The sequence below is a fragment of the Manacus candei genome, unplaced genomic scaffold (genome assembly GCF_025592945.1).
Source record: "Manacus candei isolate 608988 ecotype Guabito, Panama unplaced genomic scaffold, ASM2559294v1 h1tg000028l, whole genome shotgun sequence".
NCBI classification, from domain to species: domain Eukaryota; kingdom Metazoa; phylum Chordata; class Aves; order Passeriformes; family Pipridae; genus Manacus; species Manacus candei.
This window is the reverse complement of record NW_026138076.1, coordinates 33,099,126-33,120,853: the sequence shown is the minus strand read 5'-3', so window position 1 is coordinate 33,120,853 and position 21,728 is coordinate 33,099,126. Positions and strand designations below refer to the sequence as shown.

At 37.2% G+C, this 21,728-nt stretch overlaps 1 protein-coding gene across 4 annotated transcripts in view; it reads left to right on the top strand.

The window, feature by feature from the left end:
- The window catches only part of NFKB1 (nuclear factor kappa B subunit 1), a 55,643-nt gene that overhangs the window by 9,381 nt on the left and 24,534 nt on the right, over positions 1–21,728 (top strand). For 2 of the 4 annotated variants that reach the window (XM_051790489.1, XM_051790488.1), the window contains exons 2-7: positions 2,038–2,090; positions 3,213–3,297; positions 10,953–10,993; positions 13,581–13,679; positions 19,831–19,979; positions 21,497–21,660. In XM_051790489.1, the coding sequence (XP_051646449.1) occupies positions 2,046–2,090; positions 3,213–3,297; positions 10,953–10,993; positions 13,581–13,679; positions 19,831–19,979; positions 21,497–21,660 (583 nt within the window). In that variant the 5' untranslated portion in view covers positions 2,038–2,045. The remainder of the gene's footprint in view (positions 1–2,037; positions 2,091–3,212; positions 3,298–10,952; positions 10,994–13,580; positions 13,680–19,830; positions 19,980–21,496; positions 21,661–21,728) is intronic. The other 2 variants (XM_051790487.1, XM_051790486.1) reach the window with 1 other exon arrangement.

The window sequence follows — 21,728 nt, the reverse complement described above, 5'->3', positions numbered from 1 at the left end:
TTAGCTCCTCAGAATATTTTTTTTGAACAAGGACATTTGCTGTGTTGTCTGGGTAGGTATTTTTGAACACAGTTTTGCATATGTGACTCATGAAATAGTAAGTGTTTAAATATGAGATCACAAAACAAGACCAGTTTTTATTCTGTTTATGCAGAAGAAACATGGCATTTGCACTCAGTTACCTAAGCAGGGTGCATCAACAGGGTTGGTATTTTCTGATGCTTTGTAAATAATGTTGGCTATTGAGATATTCAGATTGTTTTCTGTAATACTGACACTTTTCACTGGGAACTGTTTGACAAAAACTAAATTACAGTTGTTTCAGTGATTTCAGTATGTCAGTTGGCAATGATGATTATTTTATTTCTATGGAACAGAAGTCAAACAAAAACATCTTAGCAAATTTTGTTGTATGCTGAGGGGTTTTTATGCATTCTATGTTAACTTTTTCCATAAAGATTAACAATAACGATAATAGGTTGTTGATGAAAATAATGTTTTGTGAATGTGCCTATGAAATAATGTGATTGACTGGTATTTTTTATATTGCTCAAATCCTGATGTGTTGGGTGATAAAGTACAGCATGGGTGACATTGGCTGCTTGTTCTATCTGTTACTAATTTTTGGCTGAAATCTTATGACCAGTTATTTGATGTTTGCTCAAATACTACAAATAAATATTACCCAGTAAATATTTCTCTTTAAAACTGAATTACGGTCAGGTGTGTACTTTTTACTTTGTAGAGTCAAAAATAATTTTATCCACATGAACCTCCTTTTCCTGAAAGTCATCTGTGTATTAAGTGTATTTCTCTATTTTATTTTTTTTTTCCCATTTTCTAGTTTGTGTGGGATGGGTGCCTATATGTTGGCTTTGGAGCTTGTTAATGAGCTGAGTCTCCATCAAAGTGAAGTACCTAAGTATTCCAATTTTCATATTGATACTTGCCTTTCTAGTTGCTGTAGAAGGTACATGGTGACTCAGTTTTTCTTTGCTGATTCACTGATCGTTTGCAACTCTCCTTCATAGTGCAATAGTTTTCATAGTTCACTTTACTTTGCTGGAAAACGTGGCTCATGTTCATTGTGGTGGAATATGAGGGCCAGTGACATGTTTCTGACTTCTGTTAGTTATTAGCCTTATTTAGTGTCTGCTTGCATGCAGACATGAACCTCTTGACATAGTCATACAGTTATTTTCAGATGTTCCCTTGAAGAGCCTTATTTAGTGAGATCAACATAGGTGAAATTAAAATTCTTTCAGTAACATCTACATTAGAGGAAATAACACTAATATTTTCTAATAGACCTTATAAATTCCTAAGCAAATTCACAGGCTCTTCTCCTGGCCCCTCACTACTGGCCTCTGAAAAACTAAGCTAACCTAAACTTTCCCAGTGTCCAGCATTTACATGTAGACCTGTGAGAGAGGGTTGGGAATGCTGTACATCCATAATTGTCATTGTCAGCACTCTGTCGTTGTGGGTGCTAAGGACTTGTGGACTGCTGGAAGTAAAGGTGTCCAAAATTAGTCAATATTTGACTCCTGTTTGTATTTATAAAATGTAAAAAATATTGGATGCTCTTCCTTGGGTATCTTTGTCTTGCATTTAGCAATACTTCACAAGAAAACAGTTCTGGTTCATTCATGAATGCTCAGAATGCTCTTTTTATTGTGTAAGAATGCAGAGTCCTGCTTTTGCTAGAGTATGGTAATGATTTTGCCTAAAGTCTTAATTACAGAATAGTCAGAGGAAAGACAGAAACTAATTAATTCCTGAAGAAATTTTGACTTCAGGACTTTAATATTAATTTTTAGTTACTTGAGAGTATGCAGTGGAAAATCCCAGCTGTAACCTATCCTGTCCTTACATTGTCCCTTCCAAATCCTGAGGAATTTTGAAAGTATTTTAAAAATCATTAATGTGATGAGTAAAATAAGAAGTTTCAGAGATGGGGCTTTTAGCATTTTCTAGGTTTCTCTACTACTGTACATTGAAAAAAAAAAGAGTTCTAATCATGGTTTTCTGTTTCAGGACTTAAAATGGCAGGAGAAGATTCCTATATTATGGGAGTATCTGATCCCCAAGTAAGTGGATTTGTATGTTTTCAGTATACCTGTATCCTCTTCTAGCTCTCTGTTTAGGTTTTATCTCATACTGTCCTGTCATTTTCTAGGCTTACCAACATGGACATATCAAAGCATTTTGCACTGAAGAAGTCAGATTTGGGGAAATCTAGTTTTTTTTTTTCCCTAAGGTGATTTTTATGTGATCTGTAAAGTGCCTTGCCACTAGTTAAATGGTTGAAATGTAAAGGAAAGCTAGACCTGCTGAAATAAGCATTTGGAAAAATTACTTATTTTTATGCCCTGCCTGCCTGTGACACTTACTGTGAAGTTTCTGCTGTGGTGGACAGTGGACTTTTTCTGAAAATAAAACCCCTTATGCCATAGAAGACCTTTTTGTGTAATTTTTTATGATATTTGCATTGACATAGATGAGTAAAATGTTCCTTCACTCATACAGATTGGTAGGCATAACTTATCAGGTCTTCCTGATCTCATTAGATCTGAACTGTGAAAATGGTGCTTGGGTGAAAAGTTTAAAGAAAGAACAGATCATTTCTACTCACCCTAATTTTCAAAGAGCAAGTATTTTCTCCCTTATACTTGCTCCACTTTGGAAGTAGATTTATACCTGACAACAATTACAGTGAGTTAAGATATGTCAGTGTTAAAAAAAAAATAAATTAAACTTTAACCTGGGTATACTGTTTCTTGCATTAGACCTTGTCAATATATTTACATAAGGAATGTAGTCTGGTGAGGTTTAATCAGAGAAGTGAAAATGAAAACTCACAGGTTCTCAGCAAGGCCTTGGGCAAGACATCTAGTGTCAGATTTTCAAAATTTACTGTATAAGCTCTTTTGAATATATAGTTGTTTGTGCTTGTAAGCAAAATGCACGTTTACAAACTGTGCTGAGGTCGGTGCGGTCTCATGATAGTGGTGGAACTTGGGGCAGTGCTATCAGCTCTACTTGCACTGCTGTTGCCAGTAAAAATAAATTAGCTATAAGATGTTCATGTAATTCAACAAAGTGTTTGCAGTCTCAATATTTGCAGAGAACTTTGAAATTCTTTGCTGATAGATGCTTTATGCAATTATGTATACATGTAATAATGAAGAGTATATTTTCTTTCAATGTAGATGTTTGCAATGGATCAGTTCATGGGAATGAATGCATTATTTAATAGTACAAATTACATCCCTTCAGACTTACCAATCCGAACAGGTAAGAACCATTAGTATTTAATGGTGCTGTTGTCCTGCTGATTATTCCTGTTTGTTTCATTTTGTAAAGTTCTTTTCAGAGGCTTTTTTTTTCAGTCTTTCATAATACTAGATTGCAAAGTTGTCAACTAGATTTTTTTTTACATCTTTTTGCATCTCTTTCTTACCCACATGAAACTTTCAGCAGTGAGGCAAATCTGATTCTCTTTTGGCTTGTACAGAAACTGAAAGTTTCAACAAGTTTCCCAGCTCAAACCAGAACAGTGACCAAAGAGCTTTGAGTGATCTGATTTTATGAATTATTTTGTATTGTGTTTTTTCTTAATTTGTGCCTTCAGTGACCTATCTGTTTATATTGCCAGGTTGCACTTCTTTTCCTTTTGAACACATTCAGTTGGTGTAGTAGTTCTTAAGGTGTTTGTTTTTCACTAGTAAAATGTAGAGAATATTAACTTCCTGTGTTTTTCCTTCTCTGTGACTTCTCTGTTTCCTGTAAAGTGGCAGTGTGGTATAAGAAGTACCTGACAATTTCCTGAATAATAAAAGTTCAGAGTCAAATTTTGCAATGAACTGCTGAAAATAAACAAATAGCATTCTGCAGAGGTCTGATATGCAGCTCTTACAGTACGGTTCAAGAACAGTAATAACAAATACAAACCCATTGTAGCTCAGTCAGTATTAGCTGCTTGATCAACCTTAATCTGGTTTTACTTATTAAATTTCTATATTAATATTACTTCTTGCATGAATTGGGAAAATTCTTTTTTCCTACTTAGTTTATTGGAATAGCTGATATGAAAGGAAGAAGGAAATAAAACTTTATTTAAGCTTATGTGGTTTTTTTTCAATATATATATCTCCAATATAGCTATTAATGTCTTTTAACAGGAGAAGTTTCTGTTGTTATCTATTTGACTGTTGTATCAGAATGTAGCTAGTATCTTCTGTGTTACAAATTACTTTTGTTTGTTGAAAGTGAAAACCACTTCTGCTTGCAATATTTGATACACTTGACAGCAGTGAAGGTAATAAAGGGTAAAATGAAATAAACATTTAGCATTTTTCTTTGTTGGGAAAATTCCACCCTGAAGTAACAATAAATGCTGACTTTAAAATAAAAATGAAGGCATGCTTACTGTTTTAGTGTTTCCTTGATTAAACCATGCTTTACTTTTATGGACTGAGTAGTAGGAAGAAAGGATCAAGAAACTCATATGGTACACATAATTTTGTTTCAAGATACAATGTTCTGATGAGCAAAGCTCTTGACGAATATGGACAAACATCCAACAAATAATTGTTGCAATCATTTGTTTGCAATGTGGTTTTATTAAGACAGATAAAATTATTCTCTAAACTCATCTGTGTAGGATTAAATAGCTTTTGCACTGTATACCAAGAGATTTTTTTCGCTGTCTTCCCAGAGTTTCTGTGGAACAAATAAGGTTATGGAAATTTCCCCATAAGGAGCTCTCTTACACGTACCTTGTAAGCATACTCTATACTCCTCATGCCAGATCATTCCTTCCATACCAATTATTCATTTATATAAAATTTACTTTCAGGTATCTATGTCCTGTCTAAAGTAGAAAACAGGTGTTTTCAAAACCGTGTCAGGGAGTCAAGGATTCATTGAGTTCTGCAGTCACAGAAAACTCTTACTGAAATAAGTCTACTTTAGTCCTTAATTTACAAAATTGCTTAGAAAAAGGCCTTTTTTTTATATGTGCCACTGCTCTTGTCTACTGCTGCACTATAGCTGCTTAGTTCCCTGTATACAAAATAAGATTCAGTAAAGAATCCTGCATTTTTATTGCAAACAAAAAGTTAAGATTTAGAAAAGCTTGACAGCATCTAATGATGGCATAGTCAGTTTGTTTCTTGAGTAGTATCACTGTATTGCTTACTTCCTCCCCTGCTTAAAACTATGCTGTGTTGTTATTATGGACTAGCTCTTAAGTTGTAAGATAATATAATAATTTATTTAATCTGCTTCAGTGGTTTCCAAGCAGGGACTAATTAATGATATCTTTCTACACAGCGAGGTTAGTTAAAAATTCATGTGGGATTTTCCAGGAATACTTCAGCTGAGATATGGAAAGAGTGAAATAAATGTTCTAAAAAGGGTTTTTTTCTAGGACGGTTGTATGATCTTTCAGTCTGTGCATTCATAAATGCACAATGTCAGACCTATTACATTGGCAGACAGGTTTAATATATAACCATGGATTGCCATATCATGCCAGTGTACCTGAATCAACAAATAGCTGGGGAATTTGGGGACTTTCTGATGATAAACATTCTGCTGTTATGTTAATATTTACAGTAATAGAGAAAACCTTTGAGATGTTGGGACAATGATTTTCTCAATGACATTGTTAGTTCTCAAGTGTCTTTGCTCACTTCTTTTTCTCTCTCTCATGTATGCCAGCTTTAAATAAAAATTAGGATTTGTTATTTTATCTCTAAAACTGTAGAAGATAATTACGTGGTTCAAGTTCTACATTTGCATTTACGTCTAGAAAGAGTAGTCTCTGTGTGCGTTTGGTGGAAAAGAGATGGATCTATAACAAGTGCCATAACAGTGCAAGTTACAGGATGGGGCTGTGTGTTTAAAACAACACCACCAGCACAGCCAGTATGTCACAAAGTCAGCCTCTTCTTTGGCTCATTGGGAAGTGTCCTGCCTTTCAGAGATAGGTACTGAACCTCAGTGGCATCAGGGATGGAGGGAGCATTATCCATGGCATGTTTAGACAGTGTGAAAGCAGATACACATCAATGGGATGTCCACTGTGTAGAGGAGAGACAAAGTGATGCCTTACACTGGAGAGGAAATGGGCAGAGTTGTGGACAAAGTGGTTTATAATTTGGGATGTTTCTTACTTGCTCCTGATTATACAAAGTCATCTACAACCGTGGAACACAGCAATCTGTGTGCCAGTTAGAGGTGGTTCCAGGAACTGGTTAATTGTTTTGTGTTCTAGGGGCTCTGGTCTAACTAGCTCTTGGCATTAAGTGGTGTGTTTTTAAACCTTTGAAGCTGAAGCAGGGCCATCAGGAGCTGAACATTATTGCCTGGAGTCTGCTAAAACTAGTTTTCTGGTATTTCTTTAACCTCCTCTGTCCATCTCTGTGTGATGCTTGCTGTTCAGAAATGAGAAGGGCATAGAGGGAAAAAGAAGGCGCTTAAAAAAGCTTTATTTCATATTTTTTCAGGGAGAGATACAGTTAGAGATTCAAGGAAGCCCAACCATTACCAAAACCGAAATGGGTGTTCATTTTCCCTGTCCCAGGCAGTGGCCCTAGCCCTCAGAAGCTTGAACAGACTTGCATACTGTTTCTGCTGTTCTTTCTAGATCTGTGCTTGTGTTTTGAAGAGTGAAGTGAGGGAAGAGGTTAAGTAAAGCACATGTGCTGCTTGCTTTAAACATCATACTTTGAACACTGAAGAATTGAGATTGGAAAGTGTGTTCTTGTGCAGGTGAATCCCTGACAGGGAGGACGTGCAAATGCTACAACAGGCGTTCAGGAAGGATAAGGCACTAGGTCTTGAGTCTGAGCTTTTAGCAGCAAGGTACTAGTGCCAGAATGGACCAACAAGAGGGTTGGTGTAGGATTTAACAATCAAAACCTAGAGGCTGTGAGTGTTTTCATCCATGTCCATTCTATAACAGCAATTATGAGGGTGAGATGCCCATTCTGGGAGATCCACAAGCAGAGAGAAGGTAAGCGGGAGACTTGTCCACAGCTGGTTGCAGGTTAAATTGAATGGCTTCAGGTACTAGCTAAGCTGTTAGAGAAAGGACCTCACTGGTCCAACAGTGCTGCCAGGCTTGCAGACATATCCCACCAACCTTACAAATCCCTTTTTCCTTGATTTTTGTTACGGTGGGAAGAAGGAATCAAGAGGGAGCCTAAGATGGGTGCTTATTTGGAAGTGTGTGTGTAGGGTGAGGCCTGTCAAGAGGAAGAAAGAATGTAAGTGGTGGGAGTGTCAGGAGGCAGGATGACCTCTGACTCAGGCAGGAAGGAAAATGAAGAAACTTAGCAGCTGAAGAAGACGTGGGGAAGTGGGACTGTGACTCAGGCTGGAGGTGAGGCAGCGGGCTGCAAGTTGGTCTGTGGCAACCGAGGTGAGGAGATGGAAAAAGAAGCCCTGAAGCATACCCAAGATGTGGCAGTCTGCACCAAAGCCCCTCCGTGCTGGAGGACTGCATGTTTTAGTTACAGTTCTTGGCCCTCCTGGCTGCAGCAATGCCAGGCAAATCGTGAGGAGTGCTCATGTCAGAACTTGGCTCTTGGCAACCATGAGAGTGATCCCTGTGTGAAGGCCAGCTCCCTGACTGTGTGCCTTCAGCCTCTCTGTAGGGCAAAAGTAGAACTTAAGCTATGCATTAGGTAGTGTTCCTTCTTGTGGTTGTTTAACATTTAAAAGGGGTTTGCTTGTTAAACAAGAATGTGAAGCAATCAACCTTCCAGGCTACAACAGAGGTGCAAAAAATCATCACAAATCTCGTCATTATTAGTTTCTCTTACAAGGTGTTTATCTTCAGGTTCCTGCTCTCTGTCTGCTTAGACCAGACATGCCTAGTAATAGAAATGAAATATTAAAAGCTTCCCTGTGCAAAACACTAAATGTCTTTTTTTTTTCTGTGGGAAATTATGAGTGAAAGAAGGAACCACACATAGCCAATGTTAGGCTGTCGAATGTACTTCTGGGAAGTATTCAGAATTTAGTGAAGACAGTTGTATGAGACTTTTCATGGGGTAAAATCCTTTCTATAATCAAAATTATATGCCATTTATGCTTGTATGTTTTCTTGAAAATTGCTGCTTAATTTTTAAATAGCATGTCAGATGTAATTAAGGGCATTGCACTCTACTGTTATTTGGGTCTGGTTCAGATGCTATGCTAGAAAATGACTTAGTCACTGTAAAAGAAAATGTTTAGTCGCAAAACCCAAGAGTTAAAATATGACCTCACAAAACTGTGTTTTAAATACATTGGTATATGATTTATATAATATGATTAATGATAACAGCCATCTAGTTTGCCTTTGCACATTTGCACTGCATCTTTTTGCACTTTCCTAGTGCTAGTATGTAAGGTTTTTATTTATTTTTTTAGTCGGTATCTTTGTCAGCTTTTTATAAACTTTTTTCCTAGTGGGAAGAAGAACCACAGTCCCAAGGTTTTAATTTCCCTGAATTTTCACAAGTGTTGTGCAAGGTCAAACCATTTAAGTGTTGTAAACAATTTCCTTTGAACTTTCCAATATACCAAGATAGTGTATATCCCTCTCTTAGGAATTTGCATTTCCTTATGCTGAGGAAAAATTGAAACTTGGATCTGCTGCATCCTGGGGGACTTCTGCAGCCACTTAGCCATAGGATAAGAACGCTTCCTTTTCTGGCTAATGTTTGAGAGAAAGGGATAGTACTTTGTGTGGATACTAATCCAATGTGTATGCCTAGAAAATGAATTCCTAAGAGGAGAACAGCCAAAGAACAATTACTTTGCAGGTCGTGCCCTCAAGGCTTGGTTGAATGTTGAACTACACAGTTGTATTTTAGGTGCATTGTTTCTGCCAGTGCCCAGAAAATACAAGGCTTCTGGATTGTTAAAGTATAAAATTTCAGATGCCTAAAGCATGAGGAGGGTTAGAGGTCTATGAACAGAGGTCTTAAATTTAAGTGCTGATATGTTGCTTAAACCAAACTCAGTTCGTCTTGACTCTGTTACAGACAAAAATTGAAAAATAAGGCCAAAGCTAAATATTGCTCTACATCTTTTAAAGTTGAGGTCCAAACTGTTTTTCATGCTTTCTAATGTAAGGTCGTGTGTATATGGTCTTGAGGCAATTTTTTGCATGACTTCAAGTTTACATATGAAAGGACAAATGTTTGCCTTAGGAAATAAGTTATCTTTATATGTGAAATTGTTGTGACTGACATTTGCAATATAACTTTGGCATGAAGATAATTCAGTGGCTGAGTCAGCTAGCTGCAGCAGTAGAACACTGATTTCATCCACTGGTGTATTTATCACAACTTCCATGTTGAGAGAAGCTTGTTCAGTTAAGACCTGTGCTGACCAAAGGCATGAAGGTCTATTTTATTATAATGAAGTAGTACTGAGGAGCTGAGATGGATGCATGTAGTCATATTACAAAACATACGTTAATTAATCCCTTGCTGTTTTTAATTATTGCTAAACATTGGGCTTATTGGCAAACAAAAGTTGATGCAAGTATGTAGTTCTGTGCTGAAGCCAACTTCTATGTAGTTGGTGCGGTACTTGCAGATGGTGCAGTTGTTCAGAGGCAGATCACACCTGGATGTGGCAGGGCATGGAATGCTTTGTGTGCTTGCTGGCTCTGCCACATCGCTGTGCCTTGTCTGCTTTGGAGGAGTCGCGTGTCCCAGTGAGCTTGCTTGATTCCTCAGCATTAATGCCTTTAATAGAGTAGAAGTGGTGATATGTAATTCTGACAGGAATATGGCTGGCAAAATACTATGTAGGTATTCACAGTGAAGCTGTTGTTTGGGATCTACTTTGAAAACAACTGATTTTTTAGCATTGAAATGCAAATCTTCTTGTCTGCTTAGCAAGAGGCAGGGAAGAAATCATACCTCTTGGAACTGTTGTTTTCAGACTCCTGAGTGGCTTGCATTTGAAGAGGTATTTCACAGCCATCCACCTAGAGAGCTTTCCTTCTTGATGTGAATAATCTAAATAGTCAGAGCTGGAACTAAGCTTTGATCAGATGATGAATTCTTAACTCAGGTGACACTGAATTCTCATTGGATTTAGGGTCTGCTCCAAGACCATTTAAACTGGTGAATTTTAAATGAGGTTTATAGTATAAAGTTAACCTCTGTACGAGACTGAAAGTTGTTTAAGGAAGCCGTCTTCAAAAGATGTAAGTAGAATTTTAGTAGAACATAATCCTCTGTATTGGCACCATGATCAAGATGGATCTCAATAGAGAGTCTCCATCTCTAAACAAATTGAGTGCATTCAGTGTTTTTAGAGGCACAGCAGAACAGTATATTTAGAAGTGTATCTGAAATTATTAAAAGAATGTAAATTGTTTAGTCTTCCAGTTCCAGGATTTTATTTAAAGCAGCTCTGACTGTTAGGGCATGTTGAGGCAGCTTGAATTCCTCTTGTATTCCCATACCTCAGAGCTTCCCATTGGCTGTCTCCAGACTTTCGAAAGCACCTATTCAGTAGGAAGCCCTAAAGCCAAAAGCTTGTGAGTATAGTCTTTAGAGCCCAAGGGGTTTAAATACAAAAGTTAACCTTAGCTCAAGAAGGCCAGGCTGCTTGTCAGTGAGGGGAGGATCCTGTTCTTATTCACTGTTGCAAATTTTAACTGAGTGATCAGTTGCCCATTTAGGCCCTCTGAGCTAAAATTAACTTTTTTGAGTTAATCCTTCTCTTCTTACTCCACTGGTCTCTAGGAACGCTGGAAATGACAGACCGCCAAGTGATTAAATTATTTCTTGAAATTTAAGTTCTGAGGAGACTTAGGTGCTTTCAAAAATTTTATCTCAAGACATTCAAGGACGTAATTGTACCCCTGCAACTTATATGTCATAGTAATAAAAATATAATTTCTATTAATACTTTTCTTTCTTTTATGTTAGCAGATGGACCATATCTTCAAATCATAGAACAGCCAAAACAGGTAAGAACAAGACTACATTTTGAAAACGAATTACTACATTCAGCCTTGAATAAATTTAAGACTAGAAAGAAAGAGTACAGAAAAGGCTGAACTCTCAGAACAAATGTGACACTTGAACATGAGCATTTTTAACTCTTGTAGTTAAATCGTTGCCTGTTTTGTTTTGTTTTCATCTTTGTGTCTCTGTGGAAGTGTCGTAATACGAAAAAAACCCTGAGGATTTTATAAGTGTGTCTTGCTAAGTGACATCTTAGAAATGACTCTTGCAGGACCCCAGTATTTGGAAATATAAACTAGCAGACCAAACACGGAAAATTTTTAGGATTTGTTTCATGTTTCTTGAAACACAAGAAGGAAAAAAAGAAAAACACTTCACTCTGTTCCCAAATTACAGGAACTTTTGACTTGTGCTTTGTCATGTTAAAGAAATTCAGTTCTTTGAGATTCCTTTTGTTGTGGTTGTCTGTTTTGAATAATCCAAGAAAAATGAAGATAAGTACTTGAATGTAACTTTTTGTCTGATTATGTAGCAAACACTGACTTACGTTCCTCTGATAGCAGAAAAGTTATTCCAATTCACTGGTTAGTTTTCGTGCAGCTGATGTACAGAGCGATTGCTGGGTAAAGATTGCCCTGAAGTATTGCCTGGGTATTGTTCCCCTTTAGCTGGTGGCACCTGCAATTCCAAGGATTCTTCCTGAAACTGTTACAGTATGGAGGCACCTTTCCTGTCTGCCCCAATGAGTTACAGAAAACCATACCTTACAGAGCTGTTCAGTAAACAGGAGAAGAGGGTGGCTAAAAGCTGTCCCACTCTCCTCTTGGTCTTCTACAGAAGCATAACACAATCCAGTCTTCCTGGCAGGATGCAGTGGCGAATATGGTTTCAATCACACAGCAAAGACATTTTTGTGCTTGAGCACTCATCCAGAGTTAGGAACTCTTCATCATAGTCATAAGTGAAACATCAGTGTACTGTGAACTCTTGGAGTATGCTGCCTCTTCCTTGTTGTTTTAGTTCATTCCAAATCAGGCCATGTCTTTGAATGGTGGGCCTGACAGGATACAGTAGGTAAGGAGAAACCATTGTTTCCATGTGTGACTTCTCAGCAAGTGTTCATTCCAAATCAGGCCATGTCTTTGTATGGTGGGCCTGACAGGATACAGTAGGTAAGGAGAAACCATTGTTTCCATGTGTGACTTCTCAGCAAGTGGCTCCTCTTGTGGAATACCCCTGTGGCAAGCTGGGCAATGGTTTTTAACACAGTGATGAGGGCGATTCATCAGCAGAGGGCTGAGCTTACGATCACTGTTGGAACAGACAGATGAGGGGAGTAAGACTGTGTGTGTGAAAATGCAGCTAGGACAGCAAAGAAAATAGACTGAGGAAAGCCACACAGGTGACTGCTGGGTCTGCTGGTTTGAAGGCATCAAGGTGAAGAGAGACTGGGTCATCTCCTGTATCCTGGCTGCAGAGGGTGCTTTGCCTTTTGGACAACTTGAGCTCAAGCTCATCATAGCTGGGCACTTCACTTGCATACTCTTGGTCACTCAGTTCACCTTGGGAAGGCAATATCTGAAAAAAAGTCAGATCTTTAGATTTGCCTTGAAACAAGTTCTTAACCTGAAAAGATGGTGAGATGGGTATTGGAAGCTAATGTTTACAGAGTAGTTTTAAATCGTGTTGTTTGCTTTCAGCTAATATAGACTTTGAATTCAGAGTTGTCTTCTATTAGAGAGAAGCTGAATGACTCTTGACAAAGGGTGCCACACTAACTGGTGCTACTTGAACAGACACTGGGATCTGGGGATGATGGGGATTTTGCCAGAAATTGCAGGACTGGAGAGTAGATCTGAATGGAAAATTGGGGGCCACATGAAATATATGGTTAAGTAGAGTTAGAGTTAGCAAATACACTTGCTTAAGATTTGCATCTCTTGTGCCTTATGGATTACTGTGTTAAGTAAACGGGATGTTATTTGCTATAAATAAAAACAGAATCAGTGGAGGGCTGTGCTCTGGACTGGTTGCCAACATCCTACAGTTCTCTAAAGTACATTCAGATGTCTATTTATGTAACTGAGATGAAAACCCAGCCAAAGTCCACTGAAGCTTTTGTTCTCTTTCTGGACTTCACTGGTAGATAACAGCTTTCATACACTTTTCCCAGAAGGAAGAAGCATTTCTTCTGTTTCATTCCTATTCTTTCCTTTATGATGCTTTGGACTTCATTATTATTGGCTTCAATTTCATCTGCCTAGCAGCAATCATGGGAGAGAGTATCTGCTCTTGCATTCTGTGCATGTTAGTTTTTATCCTATTTTGGGAATATTAATAGATCTCTGCTTTAAAATATATTAACTGAAAGAAAAAAATTCAGGTTGCTGCTGTGTGTAAGAGAGAATAGAACAGTTTCGCAAGAGCTACAGTTCAGTTGTGCTTTTTTAACCAGCACTCAGCATTTCGGGGATGAACAGTTGTAACTTTTCCATTTGGGCAAGTCTTGTTTGTATGTGTGCATGTGCTATTTTTCTTTTGGTTTTGTTTCAGAACGCCTTTCAAGTTTCTTTTCCTTTCTTTCTGCAGAGGGGGTTTCGTTTTCGATACGTGTGCGAAGGACCTTCACATGGTGGACTTCCTGGTGCTTCTAGTGAAAAGAACAAAAAATCTTACCCTCAGGTCAAAGTAAGTACATAAATCATTAATTTTCTGAACTGAATACAAGTGTCATATGTATGTTACGGCATAGCAACATAAATTTATATGAAATTACTCAAGAGTGACTACATTTCAGTCCCAACTTTCAAAATGTGATTGATTTTGAAAATAAAGATTTCTTCAGATTTGTGGGGTTATTTTGGCACCATTTTTATCTGCCAGCAGTTGGGCAGTAGGCTTTCCTGCACCAACCACCTTGCTGCCCTCGTGCAGACTAGTGGAGCTCTTCCCTACGGTGCAGTTTTAGCATGAAGCAAGGCCTGAGCTGTTCAGTTGCTCCACTTCTATTGCAAAGCATGAGACTGCTTAGTTATTCCACTTCACTCTGGGATGCTATTTACCAAGCTTTCCTATTTTTTCTGTTTTTGTTACTGCTTATTCAATACCTCTAGGATACTCTGTTCTTAAGAACTTAATTCCTTTACAGTCAACTTAAAACTTCTCATTTTAATAGTTACAATGTTATGTTCAGGTGTTGGCTGAACTCTTTTGGTGGATTTTTTTTTTTCCCCCCTGGAAAAAAATCAAATATGTTAATCAAAGGAATGTTCTGTGGAGGCATAATATGAATATTAGTGATTAGTCATTCTGGGATTGGACAACTGTCTTTGCCTGTGGTTCTTGCTGCAAGTTCCTTTTCTGTGGAAGTTGGGAAAATGTACACTGCATCTTTTCATTATTTTTTAACTTAAATGGAAGTCTTGGTCTTATTACCTTATGTCTTTGAACTATTGCACTACAGATTATCTCATGAGGTGCACAGTTAATGTATTCTAATTCTGGTGTAACTTCTTAGTGTATTTTAATTCTGGTGTTATCTCTTACTCCTTTGTGGGGAAAGAAGGGGAGGGAAGAGTGGCACACAATCAACCTCTGTCTTGGTGCGTGCCTCTCCTCAGTATGTGTGTAGTTCATTTGCAGGTCTTGGGAAATGCTGGAGTTTGGAACAGTTGCATCTCCATAAGAATCAGTATAAGCATGACTCAGTGGAAAATAATCAGCATTGGCTGAGGTAGCCTAGGCAGTTAGTCTTGCAAACTGAGAAGGCGGGAAAGCTGATTTCATATAGCCTTGCAAAACTCCTATGAAAAATTACTAGCCCAGGCAAATGATCTGCTTGCTTTCCTCTTTCCTATTTTGACAGTAATGATGAACCAATGAATGAAATTTCACTGGTATGTTCAGATATAAAATAATTTACTTCAATTGAGCCCAATGCTCGGATTCCAATCTAATTGTATATTGATAATAATGCAAGGGATACTTTATAAAGATGTGATAAGTTACACAATAGCATGACAAGGAGATATGCAATGAGGAGTTATACAGGAAACTAGAAAGCACAATGTTCTTTGGCTTTCCATCAAACCTTCTAATTTCATTGATCATCAGATTTTAATTTCATCTAAAGCTTCCCCACACACACACATGTCCCTTCCCCTCCCTCCCGTCCTACTGTGTGCATCTGGGTTTTTTGCTAGTACAAATCCCCACATGGCAACACCTGCTGGGAGAGGCTGGCAAGGGAACACAACAAGTAAATTCCTCAAGGCCATTGCTTGTTAGTGCCTGTTCTTGATTCAAGTGGTGCCAGTAAAGACTGAAGTGTTTCACACCTTTTCCTGTAAGTCTCTTCTGTGTTTTGTCAGTGTGCTCACCCTGTCATAACTGAGGGGAGCACAGCTGAAGATTGCTATTTTTTGTTGCGTTGGGATTTTTTGTTTTGTTTTGATTTTTTGATGGTTTTGATTGGTTTTTTTACTCCTATGCCACTGTTTTCACAATAAAACCTCCATTATTAGTTGATCACAGTGCAGTGAAAGGACAGTAGCATGAGCTTTGGCTGTGCTGTAAAAAACGAGACTTTGTGGCAGATCTTTAAACCTTGGCCATGATGTGGTCAGTGCAACTCACATTCGGATCTGCTTTCTGCTTGGCCAACTCTGCACAGAAAACTGATATAATTTACCAGTAGCTACCATAGAATGTCCTGAAAATAGACATCTTCATTGCACTAAAAACCATTGCAGCCTCCCTGCTCTGTTTTCGTAGGATTATCGATTGAAGGCCGAAAGAAAATACATTTATGTCATATGACCTCTTGCATAATGTGGGCTGTCCGACTTCACCATTGTTTTTTCTCCCTGCACCATCACTAACTTGTAGTTAAGCTGGAACACATCAAGATGCATCTTTCATATAAAGACTAGAGTTTTGAAGACTTTGCTATATCTCTACGCAAGATGTTTTGGTAGTTAATTAAGTACGTTACCACTTCCTGTATAGTATATTCCTAAATGGTGTAGGTGAGGAGTTAGTGCAGCAGTTCTGCAATGCCAGTCTTTACACTTAAATCAAATGTACACTGGACAGCAAGGTGGAATTGATGTAAAATCTCTTGTTTTAATGGAACAGTCCTGACAAATGGAGTCTAGATAACAGCAGTATTTTTCTATAATATAAAAAGGGGATTCATTTATGGTTTATGGAATTATATTCCTTTGTCTAGCCTTTTCTTTGCTAGTAATCCTAATATGTAGAAAACATCTTGCATATTCAGAGGATTCTATACAACTTGGCATGTTATTATAGAGAGCAGAGAAGTTGTAGATAATTAATATGTTATAATGAAGTTACATTTCATGATTGCAGTAGAAGGCTACCTAAAATGCTTCATTTAAATTTCACTTTCATTCACTTAGTGCAAGTAACACGATGCTGGAAAATTTTACTGTCTAGAACAGTTGAAATCAAAGCTTCTGAATTGCTTGTTTGTCATTAGCTTTTTGTCCAGGGAAAAAAATCAATCAATAGTATAAGACAGAATAAAACTGGAAAATCAAATATTATCAGTAGCTTACTTAACTAACTACATTTTTTATTTATAATTTGCTTGGGTTTTATGTACTTGAAAAAAAAGTGAGAAAACTTGTACAGAAGATTTCCAGTGGCCTCACATGTTTCCCATGTGTGTTTTGATCTTGCATACTGTTATTAGTGTGGACATACTCATGTTTTACACTGAAGTGCTTGATCTGGTTTTAGGTGTGAAAATGGGCTGAAAATAGTGAAGTTGCTGTGTATGTGTGATTAGAGTGATTAGAAAGAGAAACAGGTGTTTTTGTAGTTGCTGGCTTTGTAGGTTTCACATGGTCTTTTCCATAATTTGCCTTCTGTTGTTGACCGATTGGTTTCTCTTCTTGCTTGTGAGAGTAACCGGAAGAAACATCTTTGAAGTAGGAAAACATTCTTATAAAGTTTTTGCAAAATTTCGGAAACTATAAAAATTGGCTGGGGTCTGGATTGCAGGACGATGGGAATAACTGAAAAAACTTTCAACTCTTGGTTTGAAATTGACTCAACTTTGAGTTCACAGGGTCCTTTTCATCTTTCAGACAAATCTCTCACACAGAAACAGCAGATAAGTGTGAGCCTGCAGCATTTTAACTTTATCAGATCAATTGAATGCTGCTTCAGTACAGGATATAATCGAGTATTACAGCTATACTCTTCCCAGGAACTCCTTATTTTCTTTTTTTGCTTCATCTTTAATTTGAAGGTTAGAAGGTGATTTTTTTTTTGATCACAACTCTCATTTTGAGCCATACAGCACTCACATGCTATCTCTCTCCCATGCTGAGTATATGGTTTTTTGTCAACACCATAATCCCTATGATTATATAGATATTCAGCATTGTAACATACCTTCTACCTTTTAATGCCTTTGACAGTGCTTTTTAAGTTCGTACATAAAAGGTGATAGTTACTTAATACCAGAATATATACCTTAATATATACCTTAATGCCAGAATAAATTTCAAATTATTCTGAAATTGTGGCATTATTCAAGGACATGGGAAAATTATTTCAGACTTAATTTATGGTACATGAGGATATTTAACCACTCAGACTATTTTGCTGGGCACCAAGATACCCTGGATGTCTCAAAATCAAGTAGGAAAGTCTGTCTATAAGAAATGTAGGCAGGAGACAGTTCAGGGACATTCTGTAGCCTTTGCAACATAGGACATCAGACTGGATGACAAAAATAGTCCTTTCTTGCCTAATGACCTACATAAGGTATTATGTTTTAAGAACCCTTTTGTTTTCCCCCTGAGAGGGAGACTACAGAGATCATGCTGAGCTGAGTAACGGGGAGATTGCAATCTGGTTACCACTGCAGTTCTGTGTTCTGCTTTCAGAGGCTGGAAAGTCCTTGACGTGCAGCAGTCCTACCTCCGGTTTCACTGTGGTTTCTACAGCTGATGAAGGATTGGCTTGAACTTTTCTGATGTGATACTAGAACATCCATGTTACTCATAATGAATGTAGTGCTGAAGATGTGCTTTAAAAAGGAGCTTTATAGCAGGGAAAGACTTGTTTATAGCGAGGGATAAAACGAAAATATTTTTTTTAAAGCCACCTTTTTGAAAAGTTAATTGTAGTAGTGGTGGTGACATTTATCACCAAATATAATCCTTTTTATTTTCAAATGACTTTGTGAAAGGCACGTAGGAATGTTCTCACTCCTAGAATTACAGAAATAGTGTAGTGGTGACTATTCTGCATCTCTGTGTTGTTTCAGTCCAGCAGAGATTACGATTTGGAAACAGGAGGGAAGCATGAGTACCCCATGTCTTGTATTTTATAAACTACCACTTGTAAAATGCACATTAGTACCGTATTATACAGTTAACTAGCAGGCAGTGGGTAATGAGAGAGCTTTTGCACACCTGCTTCTCCTGGAACAACTTTTTCATAGTTGGGATTTTTTTTGCTCTCAGCAGTGAATAGAAAGGCAGGGAGGGCATGCATTGTGCATATGCAAAGTGTTTCAGCTGTGATGGAATGGGTTCAAGAGTGGGGTTAACTGGAGTGAAGGAAGCTAGCAGGACTCAGTAATGTGGTGAAATCGAGGCAATCCCTCCTTATCAGCATTTTATCAACAATATAACCTTAAATATTCAGTTCATCACTGATTCATCACTTTAATGTTTATCGTGATCCTTTAATACCTTGGTTGATTAGATCTATAAGCTGCTGTAATACAAAGAACTTTGCCCAAGGCAAATTAGAAGAAAAATCAGAGGAGGAGGGGAAAAAGCTCAACATTGATAAAAGGGTTAATTAAGTGAATTAGAAGGGAAGGTAATGTTTGCTTTTTAAAAAGTGGGGTAATTTTGTGTTCAGCATAATTTGAAAGTGGTGCATAACCCATAACTGACTTGGAATATTACTTGTGAGGAAAGAAAATAAAGTTCTAAATAATATATATAGAACAAATAACTTACCAATATGGTATGTTATTAGTAACTTTAGGTGTGGTTTTGAGGCATTGTTTGACATCACAGTTTCAAAAGCTGTTAAAAAATGTGTGGTGATTAGAAATTATGACAGAGGGAAAAAAATTTTGTGATCTTCTAGAGTTGGCTCTATGAAGCACACAGTTTGTCATAGCTTTAGTCCAGCAAAATGCTAGATGGGAATTTATCTTCATGTATATTTAAGGGAGATATTTACTGGACTGGGTAGTACGTGTTGATGTAGCATATTGAACTGACAAAACACCTATTAATGTAGAATTCGTTCACTTTAAAATTTCTACCTGAAGAGTCATTGTAATGAGACCAAAATGTTTTAAACCAATCATAATGTTTAAAAATAAATTTTTAAAGTATTTTCAAATTGGGCAAAACAATGCAGGGTTTTTAGTTAAATACATACATTTTATGTATGCTTTTTAACAGATGGCAGTGTTTATTGTGAATTCAGTGTTCTGATTGAAATTTAAGGAGAGCAATGTGGAGTAAATGGTCAGAATGTAAAACTGAGATTCATGATTTAGGAAACAGAAGATGTTTTCCTTTAGCTTTTTTGGTCACTGCTTCTGCCATTTGTATATCAAGTTTAATTGCAAAAAAAACCGTGTTGGCTCTTCTTTGTGATGATCTGGTACAGTTAGTCTGCCATTTGTATTTCATGAGGAACTGCATACACATTTCTCCTATGTAAGTTTGATTGTACTTAGCTGACAGAAAATACTCAACTGGAATTACTTGTTCCATTTAAGAAAAAAAAAGTAAGCAAACTATCCCACATTTTTGATATTTGTTTACAGATCTGCAATTATGTTGGACCTGCAAAAGTAATTGTCCAGTTAGTAACTAATGGGAAATACGTCCACTTACATGCTCACAGCTTGGTGGGTAAATTTTGTGAAGATGGAGTGTGCACAGTTAATGCAGGACCTAAAGATATGGTTGTAGGGTAAGTCTGTCAACTCCTTTGTAAACCTGTAAGAAGCAATGCAGAAATACTACTAAGAGGCAGCTAAATGGAGCACTAATCTTCATGCTCTGATCTATGTTTTGTTTGTATCTTAAACAGAAAAATCAATGATGTTGCTGTTTACCTTTATAGAATTTGTCCTAAGCAAGCTAAATAGGTTTTAGTAAATAATATTCACTTAGAATTTGTAGAATTTTAATCTCTTGGTGCCCGGTCCAAATTTGTATTGTAAGTCCATTCTTTAAAATGTAAATAGATTTGATCAGAGAAGGGACTAAAGTTACTGAAGAAAAGCTTTTATTACGGCTTTGATTAATATTTTATTTTTATTGAAATCTGCCACTAGGAATATAATTAAGACAAAATCATTAGAAAATAGGATTACTAAATTTGAAATTAATGCAAGACATGTATAAACATGAAAATACTAAATGAGTCAAACTTTCAAAGTTTAAAGCAGTAAGATTGTTGTGAAATTGTAGTTGGTCTGTTCTTGTTTAATTTAAAAGAATAATTGTTTATATCGGTAAATGAAGCTGAGGCTCCCAACTATGTTTTCAGGCTTAGATCAGGTTTCATGCTGGCTGTGAGTTTTAGTTCTGTGATCTCAAGAATGTCTTTGTTGGTGAAGAAGATGAAGTTTAAAAAGCTGAGAAGGTTGGGAGAGAGATATTCTTTTAAACTGTAACTTTTGATGTCCAAGCCCAGTGCACTGACTTTACCGAGAACAACAATTTAAATAGCTTTATTTTAAATGCTCCTTTTCATCTTGAAAAGTTTGGCTCATTTACTAACCTGTCTTGTTTTTCATCAGATGTCAGATGTTTAGAAACAGCTTTCCTGTCCTCACTTGACCTGCATGAAAATTGAGTTATTGTCTTGTTTTCATACTTCCAGATCTAATTGATTTTTAAATGTGCCAAGAGATTTTTACAAAAGCAGATCTTGCATTATGGAAGTTTTCATTCAAAGAGATACCTGAAGTGTCTGGATGAATGACCAGAGCCTTGTTTAAAATATTTTCTTTGGAAAATATTGCACTGTTGTAAGCTTCTTAGCTTGCTCTCCAAATCATTTTAAACAGATGGAGCTTATTCTGAGCAGTTTCTTTGCTTAACAGACATACAGAATGACATATTAATGTCATTGCCAAGAGAGAGCAAACAAAGTGTAACAACCAGATTTTCCAATGTTTAGCAAGTTGCCTTCACAGTGTAAGTTTGAAACCTGAGAAATTACTCCTTATGCCATAGAAAAATCCTGTGCACCCATAAGATCACTGCCATATGATGGTGCTCATTTTACATGTGTTATAAGCTTGGCTCAGTTTTGCTTGGTGGAGAATTTACCCTCAAGAACTAATAGTGCCTAATTAAGCCTGCAGAGTCCTCCTTTTGACTTCAGTTGTGTAGCTGTCTCTGGTAACAGAAAGACTGCCTGCTGCAGGTTTGGCATAAAGCATTAAGAAAATACCTTCCTCAATCAAAATTTGGCAGGTTTGCAAATCTTGGAATACTTCATGTAACAAAGAAGAAAGTGTTTGAAACTCTGGAAACACGCATGATAGATGCTTGCAAGAAGGGATACAACCCGGGACTCCTGGTGCATCCCGAACTCGGCTATCTGCAGGCAGAAGGATGTGGAGACAGACAGCTAACTGGTATGTAGAAATGATAGCCTGGTTTTAATTGGTCTTTTACTAAAAACAGATTGAGCTTCTGAAAACAC